Source organism: Diadema setosum, chromosome 21, assembly GCF_964275005.1.
Source record: "Diadema setosum chromosome 21, eeDiaSeto1, whole genome shotgun sequence".
Taxonomy (NCBI): Eukaryota; Metazoa; Echinodermata; class Echinoidea; order Diadematoida; family Diadematidae; genus Diadema; species Diadema setosum.
The window spans coordinates 26,816,409-26,831,976 of NC_092705.1; the positions used below are offsets into that span (position 1 = coordinate 26,816,409).

At 39.7% G+C, this 15,568-nt stretch overlaps 1 protein-coding gene across 1 annotated transcript in view; it reads left to right on the plus strand.

Moving 5' to 3' along the window:
• The first annotated feature begins 1,245 nt into the window (after positions 1 to 1,245).
• Positions 1,246 to 15,568, plus strand: part of LOC140244227 (ATP-binding cassette sub-family C member 5-like) — a 64,781-nt gene continuing 50,458 nt past the window's right edge. Inside the window, exons 1-2 of the mRNA XM_072323862.1 lie at positions 1,246 to 1,349; positions 13,001 to 13,234. Of these exons, the coding sequence (XP_072179963.1) occupies positions 1,257 to 1,349; positions 13,001 to 13,234 (327 nt within the window). The 5' untranslated portion in view covers positions 1,246 to 1,256. The remainder of the gene's footprint in view (positions 1,350 to 13,000; positions 13,235 to 15,568) is intronic.

Here is a 15,568-nt window from a genome sequence, read left to right on the forward strand (position 1 = left end):
CCATGTATCAAGTAACATTATCTCTTCATGCGATTAAGAGAATATGACAGCCCCCTGATTTTGAAATTCTCTTTACCTGTTGAGATTGATGTAACACACACAAGTATCTCCCTCACTACCACTTGGACCCACCCCCTAATTTTGATTTGTGAATGTCAGGATCCCTGCATTTGAAATGAAGCACCAAAGTGCCATTTTTAGCATGACTATTACACCCACCACATGAAAGGTTGAAAAAACCGGTAAGGTTTGGATTTTCAGAAGTTTACAGGAGATTTAACCCTAACTAGGCCGGGCTATTCAGGTAGATGATAGAGCCGGGGGGGGGGGGGCCTCCCAGGCCCCCCCTCCGGATCTCGGCCGTCGACCGCGCGATCGCGACGAAAATTGGCACATGCATTGCCTATGACGTAATCTAAAGTACCATGAAGTTAATTTTGTCAAAAATTATCATTTACACTAAATTATGCTAATTTATGCATAATGATGCATGAAATCAGACAATTTGGTATAAATCACTAAATAAAGCTCAAAACAGGCACATTTTTTGTGTAAATATTCTTTTTAGTGTCCTTAGCAAATGTAAGAGAAAAAAATTGCGCAATCAGAAAAAATTGCCTAAGTATTTTATTGTTTTTTTAATTTCTTATGTATTTCTTTGTTTTTTCGACTTTATGTTTTTCATTGTTTTTTCGATGAAATTTGTCCATGACATTGTTCTGAACAAGAAATGCGTTATTAATTGATTTTAATCAATAAAACCCCAAAATAATCATGCTTTTATGAAATTTGCCTGGAAACACAGTTTGCATTGAAATTGTACACAAATTCACGTTTTTGAGCAATTTTTGGTCTGACATGCACGTGCATATTTATGCGCAACTTCGGAACCGCACACCCGGGCATCGCAAATTTGGTGTCAAAAGATGCGGAAGACTTGAAAGAAAAAAGTCATGAAACGTCGCGGCGATAGCTTCTCGCGATAGCGATACATCGCGCGAAACGTGTAGGGGGGGGCCTCGGAGGCCCCCCCCCCCCCCCCCCCCCCCGGCCTAGTTAGGGTTAAATCTTACAACAGCATAATAACATCTAAAGTCACTCTCTGTATCGTTGTTGCAAACATAAAGTCTACGCAACGTTAAAGTTATGATTTTATTTACTTGAAATCCTCCCCCCCCCCCCCCCATTTCCAAATATGTAGATTTGAGCGTCTGTGGCTGAAAGAGCTTGAGAGGAAGGGGGAGAAAGATGCATCCATGGTACGGGTGGCGGTTCGCTTCACTTTGACCCGGACCATCATCAGCCTGGTGGCACTGGTGGTGTCAACAATGGCCACCTTTATCACTGCGGTAAGCCCAGCCATCCTGCTCTTCTCATTTCATTTCAATGCTCCAGCGTCAAGAAAGCCACACAAAGTTTTTAGCAGAGGTCAGAGTGTGAAAGAGGAGATTTTCAGCTTTGAAGGAACATTGTGGACCATTAAAGGTTGTATCTTTTTTCCAAATGTCACAAAATTTTGCATTTTTGAAGAATACCGTCTTCCAACTTTGTTTGTGAAATCTTAGTGTAAAAACCCCTCAGAGCTTTTGAATAAAAAAGAAATAAAAAACTATTAAGCCCTACATCACTCAAGAATACAGTCCCTTTTGTACCAGGAACAACGTTTGGATTTTTTTTTTTTTTTTTTTTGGGGGGGGGGGTGGAGGAGCAGAGTATCAACTGGAAATCTGTAATACTGTTTCCCTCTCCATCATACTGAAGTTTTCCTGCTTTATTATTTTGCGGAAAGGTGTTAATTACCTACCTCTACAATATACCAGCTTATGAAGAGAATCTTATTTTCAGGGTTTTAAAAATGACACAAGAAAAGAGTAAGATTTTATAAGCTCAACAGTAAAAATTTGATCAAAATCTGATGAAAATTATGGAATGTATAAAATTGTGAAGGTTCAATGATTTTGGCAAAACAGTTCTTGAACAGTTGATATGAATATGCAAATGAGTAAGCTGATGATGATTTCGCCTCATAATATTCATTGGTCATATACAAAAATAATAATCAGTCAGTAATGTTAGGATTTGAGACTGGGCCTAAATGCATTTGAAAAAAAAAAAAACCCTGGAAATTTCAAGATTTTGTGTATACATACGTACAACAATATGGCAAGTTGTGAGGTGATGGCATGTGTCTTTGATGTGTATCTCCTTCATTAGGTGGAAAGGGGAATAATATTGTGCTCAACATATGTTAGTAGTGTGTGGAAGGAATTGTGTTCTTTTCATAGAAAATGAAAATGTGTGGAATTATTTTCGAGTACCAGAATCCAGTATCATGTTGGTGGTGGTGAGTGGGTTGTATCAATGCTCACTTGCTGCCCCCGACTGTTTGGTGAGATCTATACCCGATACGCCGTATGCTGAATTAATCTTACAATGTATGGCTGCCAACGGCGAAAATATGCTGTCATGAAAGTCCTTGCGTTTTGAGTGATAAAATTTCAATGTACATGAGCTTGTCAGTACTGTACAGCAGATTCATTGAGCTGCATTGCACACTTCATGGTAGACTGTATGTATGAGGGAAGAAGGCAAAGTTACAAAGAAGAAGAAGGAGATAAACCTGTACATGCTGGCAGATCATTTGTGACCATGCATCACAAAACGAACAAAAAGGTCACACCCCTTGAATTTACATGAGGACTCAAAAAAGATGAAATGGGTCAACCGAGTCAATCTCGAGTTTGTCAAATTTTCTAAAAGAGCTATCCTCCTTCTACGTTATTCTTAAGTTTGGGATCATAACATGAATGGGAAAGTATGTTTTGAGCAGTTTTTCTACAACCCTTTTTTTTTGGGGGGGGGGGGGGAGAGTAGAATGATGAGGTATGTCTTAGAGGCCCCCTATTCATTTCTTGAAATCCTTTGCATACTCTTCACTTTCAAGTCTAATAACTTTTAAAAGATTAATGCTACTGCTTTGAAAGTTGGCATTGATTATGGACAGAATGTGTTAATCAAGAAAATGCTTAATTTCAGCTTAAGCTGATAATCCCTTCATTGTTTTTGCTCCTGTTGTTTACATCCTGTGTTTTGTCCCTCTCATCACACAGCTAGCACGGCTTGGTAAAGATAAACACTTGAATAGACCCTGTACTTCAGAGCCTCTTTTCTCAGTTCACACTTTTCCAGATTGTGTGCTTTCTTTCCAGTATTTATGTAGATAGGTTAGGGGAGTCCATTTGAATTGACTTTTATACATCATTTTAAAGCTTAGAGTCTGCTCTTTCAGAATCTGCCCTTAACTAAAAATCCATGTCTGGGGACTTTTTGTTGGTTTTGTGATGCTGAGTCACATTTGTTTGAGTATTAAAGTCATATGCATCGGAATTGATGCTGTAGCAGCACAACACAACAGTGAGGTAGAGATGGAGTCATTCTGTCAACTACAGGCCCAGAGGGAAATATGTGCCACTGCATGCATGATTTAATACGTAGCGACTACTGCGCAGGACTACAAACACAGCAAAACATGTTCTATTGTGTTCGTGACCTTTCCTACTTTATGCCCTGGGGAGGGTGTTATTATTTAGTGCTGAATAACGCTTGCATTTGGCAGCTCCCAAATTGTTAAAGATTACCACCCCAACTCGCCAAGACACTTCAGGGTTTTTCCTAACATGGCAAGTTATGTTTAACTCATTCAGTACTGGAAGAACTTTCCTGCAGAAATTATCAACTTATCAGTAAATTAGCATCTTTAAGTTTATTGCATACATACATGTATATCAGAATTGAGAAAGATTAGATTGTACCGGGTTAGATTTATTACATCAGCACAAAATCAGAACAAAATTTTTACAAATGTGTCAATTTGAGAAAACACACAGGAACTTTGATTTCTAAAGATAAGCTGCAAATTGAAAAAAAAAAACAAAAAAACAAAAAAAACAATTCTGAATCAAGCAACTACTGGTATTATAAAGAGGATTTTCAAAGACTCGAAAACCAAAACACACAATTGCATGAGTATAAAGTGATGACTCAAATGGAAACTTTTTTTTTTTGTCTCTATACTACCCTTCGAAACACTAGCGATGGGTGATAAAATTACAATGAAGAAACAGGCGCCATGGAGGGGGGTTACCAGTGATCCTTCACCCACCCCCCCCCCAAAAAAAATAAAAAATAAAAAAATAAAAAAATCTGTGGCCACTGAGAATACAGCACCAAACTCTCCAGCTGTGGCTCTATGTTATGGACTTGAAGGGTTATGGGAATAACTGTACTTTGCAGGTGCCAAGAAAGTAGCCATATGAAAGTAACTTTTCTTTAAAGCCTGTATTTGAATTTCATGCCATGCTCTATTAATGATTTACTGTCTTCCAAATGGGCAAAGTTTTCAATTTGTCCGATATTGCACACATTTCTCCAGATTTGTTGAATGTGGTGATGCTATGTGTTCCTCATAATTTCTTCTTTGAGACATGATTTTCACTTAACCCATTCCACATACGGGAACCTGGTGGCCTGTGTATCAAGTCCATGGAGGTTTGGGAATTCAGTGTGGAATGGGTTAAAATGCAGAGAAGCATTAGCAGTACATGTACAATGCACCAGTTTTCTCTTTCCATTTTCATCCAGACTTTTGAGGAAACTTCTTTCCTAAATGTGTACCATAGATCCCTTTGTCCATTGCTCACATTCTGTATTTGACAAAACTGATGATGCTTTGATGTATGAAATTTTCCAGACTTTTCTCAAGTCAGAGAGTCATCCTGTCAAAAGCTTTGGCTGTGTTTATCTAACTTGAGAGAGAGAATCATGTTTCAAAATGGGTTTGGAAAGGTGTTTGCGAACATGGTTTGAAACGCGATTCTCAGGGTGCAGCATTATCTATCGGTCATTACAATTGCGATTCGAATGTTGTCACAGCGCAGCTGCTTTACACCATTATAAACGCATTTCAAAACGGCTTTGCATTTATCTACTCGCAGAAAGGCGATTCTAGTTTCAAAATCATGTTTCTAAACGCATTTGAAAACACAAAACTTGCATTTATCTATAACCCCGAAAATGCCTCAAACACATTTAGGATTGTGATTTCGCCTCAGAAAACTTTTAGATAAACCGACCCTTTAATTCATCACAGCCCTGTTCCAAAAACAGCTCACCTCTATCATAAGGAGGTCAAACACACACCAAAGACATGTATCCAAAAGATGAGGAATGAATGAGTTTTGGCTCTTTTTCCAGTCAAAGTTGGCCATCTGGGGCTTGTTTGATTTTGAAGTGGCAATCAATCATGCTCTTTTGCAATAAGTGCAGTGGGACTTGGGGTCAGCCTTGCTCTATCACTTAAAGGACAAGTCCACCTTTATATACATGTGGATTTAGTAAATGCAGCAATATTAGGAGAACGCATCGGTGAAAGTTTGAGGAAAATCAGACATTCCGTTCAAAAGTTGTGAATTTTTAAAGTATCTCCATAGTCACTACTGTGCTGGATGAGAAGACTACTACAGTGTATGTTGTCACATGCGTACAACGATATAAGGAAAATGAAAAGAGAATTTCAAAAAGAGAATTTAAACTTTATTTGATGAAAATCAGTTTTTAAATGGCTGAGATATTAAAAAACAAGAGGACATACAACCACTTTGTCTTACTTTGTTTTTGGATAACTCAGCCATTTCAAAACTAATTTTTGTCGAGCCCACTGGAGGTGAGGGGAGACTAAGGAATCGCCTGCCGCATCTGTCCGTCTGTCATCCGTCCGTCCGTCCGTCCGTCCGTCGTCTGTCCAATAATGCTTCCGTCGTCTGTCCGTAATGCTACAAAAACTTCAATAACTCTTTACTCTGGGCTTCAATTGCAGTCAAACTTCGAGGGAAGAGGGGTCATACAAAGTTTCACGTTTTACCATATATGAGTGTCATCTCAAGGTCAAAGCTCACAGGCAGGGGTCAATGAACTTTAGGGCCCAATGTTAAGTTTTTATGGCGTGTTTCTATTATGGGTCATAATTTTTGATCCATAACTCCATTTGTGACCAAACTTGGATGGTAGATGTCCCTTGGCAAGTGGATGGTCACCACAAGGTCAATGGTCACAAGCATGGGTCAACGAACTTTTAGAGCCCAATGTTAAGTTTTTATGGCGCTTTTCTATTATGGGTCATAACTTTTGATCCATAACTCCATTTGTGACTAAACTTGGATGGTAGATGTCCCTTGGGGAGTGGATGGTCACCACAAGGTCAATGGTCACAAGCATGGGTCAATGAACTTTTAGAGCCCAATGTTAAGTTTTTATGCCGCATTTCTATTATGGGTTATAACTTTTGATCCATAACTCCATTTGTGACCAAACTTGGATGGTAGATGTCCCTTGGCAAGTGGATGGTCACCACAAGGTCAATGGTCACAAGCATGGGTCAACGAACTTTTAGAGCCCAATGTTAAGTTTTTATGGCGCATTTCTATTATGGGTCATAACTTTTGATCCATAACTCCATTTGTGACTAAACTTGGATGGTAGATGTCCCTTGGGGAATGGATGGTCACCACAAGGGCGAGGCACATTTTGGCACTTGCCTTGTTATGAAATAAAGTTTGAATAGCTCTAGAATTTTTATGATCTTTTATGCTTTATAAGTGGTTTCTAGGTAACCGGTAAAAGATTAAAACCTGAATCCTCCATCTCAACCAAACTACAAGTGGAGGTCCATACCATCTCTTTAACCTGGGAAGTTGTTGTTGGTATTGTCGTTGTTATGAATTTCATTGAGTGAAACCATGCTTTATTTTTAGATTTTAATGTCCTGCCAGCAGTCTATTAAAGTAAATGTTTTTGAGTTGTCTACAAGAATCTATGTGAAAAGTTATTGTATTAATCTTCTTTGAAGAGAGATAACCATAATATAAGCATTGAAAAGATAGTGTTCTATATTGGTGTGAGTGTTTTTCATCCTTATGTGTAATATAAGAAAAAGTACATGAACGGTTTCCTGGTAATGAAATGGTTCTTCTTTGTTAAAAAAGGGTTAAAGGCATTTTATTTTTTATTTTTTGATATTTATTTTTTATTCTATTTGCATATGTTGTTGTCCCCGCCGAACGAGTTCGAGCAGGGGACTATGAAACGGGCTCCGTACGTGTGTGTGTCCGTGCGTCCGTGCGTCCGTCCGTGCGTGCGTCCGTCCGTGCGTCCGTGTGTGCGTCCGTGTGTGATCAAAATGTTCAATTTGCTACTTCTCTGTCATTTATGAGCCAATTTTGATTCTGTTTGCTTTATATGATAGCACTACATGGGAGCTTTAAAACTTCTACACAGAATTTCAGTTGTGACCTTTGACCTTGACCTTTGACCTATATTGTACATTTTGCTACAAAATGCTACTCCTTCGCCATTTCTAACCCGATTTCGATTCCGTTTGCTTTATGTGATGGCACTAGGTGAGGGCTTCAAAACTTCTACACAGAATTTTGACCTTTGACTTCTTTGACCTTTGACCTTGATTTTTGACCTATATTGTACATTTTGCTACAAAATGCTACTCCTTCGCCATTTCTAACCCGATTTTGATTCCGTTTGCTTTATATGATGGCACTAGTTGAGGGCTTCAAAACTTCCACACAGAATTTTGACCATTGACTTCTTTGACCTTTGACCTTGATTTTTGACCTATATTGTACATTGGCTACAAAATGCTACAAATGTGTACTCCTTCGCCATTTCTAACCCAATTTCGATTCCATTTACTTTATGTGATGGCACTAGGTGAGGGCTTCAAAGCTTCTACACAGAATTTTGACCTTTGACTTCTTTGACCTTTAACCTTGATTTTTTACCTATATTGCACATTTTGTTACAAAATGCTACTTCCGGCGGGGACATATACACGTACGCTGTATTACGCACCACGTAATTTCTACTTTTCCTTGTTTTAATCATTTCACCTGTAAAAACAGGCCAATAGCTGAGAATTGTATTTGGGTTTCAGTGGTGAAAACACAGCACAACACATTACAAAACTCAATCTATCAGTTTGAGATGAGGCAGCCTTTGGCACATTTTTTATGCCAAGATTCTGTCGGTCAGATACCCAAGGTCATACAAGTTCATCAAACTGGGTGACGGGTGACCCAGGCACACTTCTGTTTGTGTCAGACCTGACGATAGGAAGGAAGAGTCATGACAAGATCAGTGAGTCTTCAATAGAAGACTCTTTGCTGAATTATGTTCCTCCCAGGAAACATTTAACAGTTTATTCCCGGTTATTGCTCTACCAGAGAAGCATTAACTGTGAAGAGAAAGTTATGTTTGATGCAGAGGGCAGATTTCACAGGGCAGATCTGAAGACTCGGCAAATTGTGTACAGCAGACCTATTCTTCTTTTACTGGTAGAAGTGAACTCATTTTGATTGGCAGTAATCTATCTAAGATGGTTTCCTGTAGGAAACTTCAAACAGCCCTCTGAGCCATATGTCCAGGAAATCACTGTTTTCCTAGCAAATCTGTTGCAAGATGGAATTCTCATAAACATATGGTTTTCCTGAACCATGTGAAGAAATTACTCTGCTTTTCTTGGGTTTTGATGAAAATAGTATGTTCTGAGAAGCAAAATTATATTAATAGGATTAGTCATGCTAGATGCTCCATAGCAAGGGATTCATACAAACATTTCAAAGTCATGTATCTGAGATGCTTGCTACAGTATCTGAGAGCATGCTTGCTTGCCCGTGGAGTCATCATGGTACAATACATTTGACCATGATCAGAGTTGTGCCCTTAGACAGCTAAACTTCCTGTGAGCGTCCATCAACTGTAAACTTGAGTTCAAGTCATTGACACAGTTCTGGATAAGATAGAGTTACGGATAGACTGAGGACGTGCATACCACTTTCCACAAGGAAATTAGCAGAGGACCATTCCTGTGAGTGAAACCTATAGTCTGTAGAACCATATATGGTAACAAGGAAATGAAAAACTTTTAAAATCAAAAACTTTGAAATCATAATTTCAATTTAGTGCCTGATAAGTGCCTGAAAATGAGGTGATGAGAGTGAATCAGAGCTTGAATATAGTGTTGGAACAAAGAACATGCAACTATTTTAGTTGTTACCGTGACAACCAATTTCAAATTCCTGTGGAGACTGTGAATTCTGTAGTTAAAAGAGTAACTTTTTTGAAGTCTTGAGGGTTATTGTCACACTTGCTTACATGACAAAAACACAGCTGCCAAGTCTTTCAGCTTCTGCACAGGGTTCTGTGAAACAAATATAAATATAACTTTATATTTCTATGTCCCAACAAAAGAATACACAGCCTCCCAGATTCTGGGAAGTGTTATTGCCTAGACAGAGATACACATCAAGCTGCAAGTACCTCCCTGGGAGCTGTAAAGCTCCTTCCTGAACTCATGTGGGGGTAAGTTGGTAGCCCTGTCTGAATGCCTTGGCAAGCAGTACATTGTAGGTGTATTCACATTTGAAGTACACACAGTGGTTATTAGATATATACCATATTAAAGGACAAGTTCACCTTCCCATGTGGATTAAGTGAATGCAGCAATATTATTAGAACACATTAGTGAAAGCTTGGGGAAAATCGGACAATCCGTTCAAAACTTATGAATTTTTGAATAATCTATGCAGTCACTGCTGGATGAGAAGACTACTACCAGTGTGTGATGTCACATGCGTACAACGATATAAGGAAAATATAAAGAGAATTTTACAAAATTTGATTTTTTCAATAAAGTGTACATTTCCTCAACCTGGCGCTGATGTATGTTAAGGATAATATTATTCCCCTTGCCTTCTGAAAGAGGCAAGTCAAGTGTTCTTTTATTATGCGAGACAAGTGAGAATATGTTGAATTTTCTTTATGTTTTTCTTTATATCATTGTACACATGTGACATCACAAGATATAGTAGTCTTCTCATCCAGCAGTGACTGAGCATAAGCTTCAAAAATTCAGAACTTTTGAATGGGTTGTCCAATTCTCCTCAAACTTTCACTGATGTGTTCTACTAGTAATATTGTTGCATTCACTCAATCCACGTGTCTGTGAAGGTGGACTTGTCCTTCAATTTGTTGACACCATTCTCATTGTGAAATACCATGGTACGTAATACCAAATGCCTAAATTGCAGTAGTTCATGTGGTACTGTTTTCATTCACGAAGTAAAAATACCACATGTTTCTTGCCCAAAAACACACCTCGCCTTGATGAGCATTGGGCACACCATCCGGATGTTAACATATATTTCGTATCTAAGGGAGAATACAAGAATTGTGTCCGGTCACATGTGTTGTTTCTGTACTGATTTCATAATATTCAAAATATCTTGCATGCACAATTTAGTGCAAAGTGTGAATTACTGTGCAAAATGCCATGTTTTTTAGGGGTTAAATATGAGTGCTCATAAAGGGATGTATTGTCTTTATTATCATATCATTATTGTTTTCATTTTCACTGAGAGAATGGTAAAAAAAAAAGTAGTCCGTTCAAGCCAATGAAAATTGTTTTTTGCAGTGAAATTTTGTCATATCTTGCAAATGTTGTTTTGCCAACCAACATTACTTTCAGTCAGGCTTGTCTGAACTCCCCACAATGTCAAGATAGCAGTATGAGGGACTGCAGACCATATATACCAGTAAATCATCAAAGAGTTTCTCTCTGATGATATACTTAAGTATTTTTTCTCAAACTTGCCTAAATCTGGCAAGTTTCCAACTTGCATTGTTAACTTATGAATTGCCCATAAATTTCACTGACATGTTGGTGAATGCACTGCCCTGGGAAGGAGGACTTATGCATCTTATTCAAAGCAAATTCAGTAAATGAACATTATTAAAGTTGCAAAAAGCTTCATAATGATCATTGAATTGTGACCATGCATCACAGAACCAACAAAAAGTCTGGTGCGTTGATATTACCTGAGGATTCAAAATGAGTGAAATGGATCAACCTTCAATGCAGTTAATCTTTTTTGTTTGTCCGAAAGAACAATTCTTGTACATGATTATGAAATTTAGGATCATAAAACAATTGGAAATTGTGATTTTTAAAGCAGTTTTTCTAGAGTACCATTTTTGAGGCCCCTTTTAATTTCCTAAAAAAAACCCTTTGCATGCTCTTCACCTTCAACTCTAAACTCTTGAAAGGATGACACTACGGCATTGAAAGTTAGTAGTAGTCATGAACAGAATGTGCTTTATAATATAATTGCGCAAAATTTCAGCTTAATCTGATAATCCGATAATCCCTTCATTGTGGTTGCTATAGAGGTTTTCCTGTTTTGTTTTGTTTTGTTGTTTTGTTTTTGTCCCATTCATTGCACAGAGTACAGCTCGATGAGGCCCTAAGCATGTGAATTTACAGGTTTAGACCCTAAATTTCAAAGCCTTTTTCCTGAGTAAACACTTTTTAAGAGTTTGTACTTAATTTCTTTCCATTGTTTAATTAATAGATGTAGGGGGATAGCTATTTATATTGAGTTAATAATCATTTCAAAGGGACTGTAACTGGTTGAGGTGAGGATTCAGGTTTATAAGTTTTTTTTGGTGAGGTAATGAGAAAGCTTTTATGAAATATGAAAGAGTACAGTGTATGTAATTTAAAGAAGTATTCAATGTTTATTTGATGAAAATTGGCCTTGAAATGGCTGAGATATCCAAAAAAAGCAATCCTAAAAAAAATTGACAGGCCACAACTTTTATTATGATCTCTGTTTTTCCTTGTTTTCAGACATCTCAGTCATTTCAAAACCAATTTTCATCAAATATTTGTGATTCCTTTTAGAATTGTATGCTCTTCAACATTTTGTAGAGTGGTTTCTAAATATCTCGCAAAACATTACAGGCTGAATCCTCGGATCACCTTGACCAGTAGGCCTACTTTACAGTCCCTTTTAAAAGCATAGTGTCTTTTTCTTCTGAGTCTTTCCTTAATTAACCCGTTGAGGACGGGCTGATTTTGCTACAACACGCATTTCCCACAGACACCTGCCCGAGTATACTCGGGACTCGTCCTTAACGGGTTAAAGTTCTATTTCTGGTGACTTGTTCACGGTTTTATGATGGAGAATCACAATATTGATACTTTTAAAAGTGTCTTGATGCCCTCACAATGGCTGAAACCTGTCCTAACCGATGACATTTCTGATCATCATCATTCCCAGGAGACATTTCCAATTGACTCAACGTGACTTGATGCGTGGGAGTCAGTCAGCTGGCAGGAAAAATTGCTGTTCATAGCTTTTCTTTTGTTCCACAACGAAGATTTAACTATTCCTGTGAGAATAATGTTAGCAGGGTTGTTGGTGTTGTTTTTTTTAAAGCAACTGCAGTTTTACGGCAGAGAAATGTTTCTTCTTTCTGATTGAACCACATGTTAATTCCCATACACTGGGCCGTCACTAGGCATGCTATGCTACCAATGTTTGGGTTAACATTTCACTCCAACATCTAATTTCCTAGACAAATTCTCATGGTTTTGTAACATTGCTGTAGCAGAGATGCCACATTTTACTTCATTGCAGTATTGCATGTACTGGTGTGCACTGGTTTTGCCAGAAATACTGCAGATTTCATTGCAAACACTGTTTTTCCATGTTGTACTGTATTACATCATGTGTCTGTTGCAAGAAATGTAAAAATGCTGTTTTCCACCTAAAGTATGCCTTTCAGCCCTCAGTATACTGCAATGCTACAAGGTTGACATCCCTGCAGTACTTTACTTTCATAGGATTGCCTCTTGCATACAATGCGCACCAGGAAGGTGAAACATAATCCCTATTCATCGACAGTCAGTGCCTGGATGTGTTTGCCCTTTTACAAAAGAATGTAAGGAGCAAACATAACGGCTTAGTGAGAATTGCTTGTGAATAAAAAAAAAAAGAAAAAAAAAGAAGCGTGGTGACCGTGGGAAATTGGAGTGCAATTAACAAAAGATACATCCTCTTTTATTCCATGTTTACGATGCGTCCTACAGGCTGTTCTCGTGGAGAAACTCTTGGAATACACCGAGTCGGAGGAGGTCAACGTCTGGTACGGGATCGGCCTCGTCATAGCAACCTTTGTCCTGAACATCGTCCGGATATGCGGCGACGTCTTCTACTGGGTCTTCAGCTGTCGGACGTCCACCCGGCTACGCAGTGGGGTCCTGTGCCTGGCCTTCCGGCGGCTGGCCTACCTGCGCAGTCTCAAAAGCCATAGTGTAGGAGAGGTGAGACATTGACTCAAAGAATTGTTCTCGGCATCAGTTTGAAAAAAGCCATTCTGTGCCTAGTCTCTTCATCAACTCAAGGCCCACATGCTGTCAATGATGCAGAAGATTACAAGTTAAGTGATCTGAGGCCAATGCAATGCCACAAAGACCTTTGGAGATCTGAGAATGTATTTATTACTTTGTGAGCGTGGAGAAAGAAGTAGACTAATTGAAAATTGCGCAAGTGCACTCTCCACACTGCGAGACTCTTTTCGTAGACTTCACATAATCTACCATTTTGTCAACGGTGTAGCATATTTTGTTAGCCTTTGCAGTTGTTTTATAACCACTTTTTTTTAGCTCACCTGAGCCAAAGGCTCAAGTGAGCTATTGCGATCGCCCTTCGCCCGGCGTCCGTCGTCCGTCGTGCGTAAACTTTTTACATTTTCATCTTCTTCTTGAAAACCCCAAGACCGATTTTCATCAAACTTGGCAGGTAGCATCCCTAGGGGTTAGGAACTCAATTTGTTAAAATGGGCACCATGCCCCACCCAGGGGGCCCCCAAGGGGGCCCAAACTCCCCAAAATTAAGGAATCTGTAAAAAATCTTCTTCTCTAGAACCAGAAGTGATAGAGCTAAGTTAATACTATGAGTTAGTACATTGATGACTGTAGTTTCAAGTTTGTTCATGGCAGAATCAGGGGTGCCCCCCTTGGGACCCAGGGGAGGGGTCCTAATCGGGCCTAAATTATACATTTTCATCTTCTTCTTGAGAACCCCGTGACCAATTTTCACCAAACTTGGCAGGTAGCATCCCTAGGGGGTTAGGATCTCAATTTGTTAAAATGGGCACCATGCCCCTCCCAGGAGCCCCGGGGGGGGGGGGGGGGGGGGGGGGGGGGCAAACCCCCAAAATGAAGGAATCTTTAAAAATCTTCTCTAGAATCAGAAGTTATAGAGCTAAGATAATACTATGAGTGAGTACATTAATGACTGTAGTTTGAAGTTTGTTCATAGCAAATCCAGGGGTGCCCCTCTTGGGGGCGGGGGGGGGGGGGGGGGGGGGGAGGGGGTTGGGAAGGTCCAAATGGGGGCCTGAATTGTACATTTTCATCTTCTTCCTGAAAACCTCATGATGGATTTTCGTCAAACTTGGCAGGTAGCATCCCTAGGGGGTCAGGATCTCAATTTATCAAAATGGGCACCATGCCCCACCCAGAGGGCCCCACCACTAGGGGGCCCCCGATCCCCCCAAATTAAGGAATCTTAAAAAATTTGAGCCCTTATTGTACATTTTCATCTTCTACTTGAGAATGCCTGGTCAAATTTTAGTAGAGCTGTGAATAATTTAGATTAGTGACTGCGTGAAAGGTGAACTTGCGATACTCAGGTGAGCGCTAGACCCGCGGGTCTCTTGTTTAAATTGACATACAATGTAGGTAAAGAATCAGAAGGAAGACAGGGTAGAAGAGGGGAAGGAGTGGGCTTAGGAGAAAGAGGAAGAGAAAAAGGAGGAGTACGTGTAGGAGGAGAAAAAGGAGGGAAAGGAGATCTACAATGTAGGAGGAGGAAGAAGAAAAGGAGGAGGTGGAGTGGAAGAGGAGGAAAAGGAGTAGATAGAAGAAGAAGAAGAAGAAGAAGAAGAAGAAGAGAAGGAAGAATAGAAGAAGAGCAGTTGGAGGAGGAAGAAAAGGAAGAGGAGGAGAAGGAGTAGTAGGAGGAGGGATAAGAGAAGATGGAGGTTGAAGAGGACTAAGTTGAAGAGAAAGACAAGGTAGAGGAGGACAAGGAGTAGGTAAAGGAGACAGAGGCAGAGGACGATGGGTAGATGGAGGAGAAAGAGGAGGTGGAGGATGAGCACAAGAAGAGGGAAAAGAGTAGATGGAAGAGAAGGAAGAATAAGTGGAGGAAAGAAGATGAGAAGGAGTAGGTTGAGGAGGAAGATGAAGAAGGGGAGGAAGAGGACTAGGTTAAGGAGACAGAGGAAGAGAAGGAGGGGTTAGGAGGAGGAGGAAGACAACTATGTGGAGGAGGAAGACAAGGTAGAGGTGGAGTAGGTCGAGGCGACAGAGGTGGAGTAGGTTGAGGAGACAGAGGAAGAGGAGAAGGAGGAAATGGAGGATAAAGAGGAAGAGAAGAAGGAGGATAAGGAAAAAGAGGAAGAGGAGGATGAGGTAGATTAGACAGAGAAAGAGGAAAATGAGCAAATTGAGGAGAAAGAGGGAGAGGAAGAGGAGAAGGAATAGGTTGAAGAGGAAGAGGTATAGATGGAGGAGTAGGAGGAGGAGAGAAAAAAAAGAAGGAGTGACAGAGGAGGAGAAAGAGGAGTGGGTAGAGGAGTAAGAAGAAAA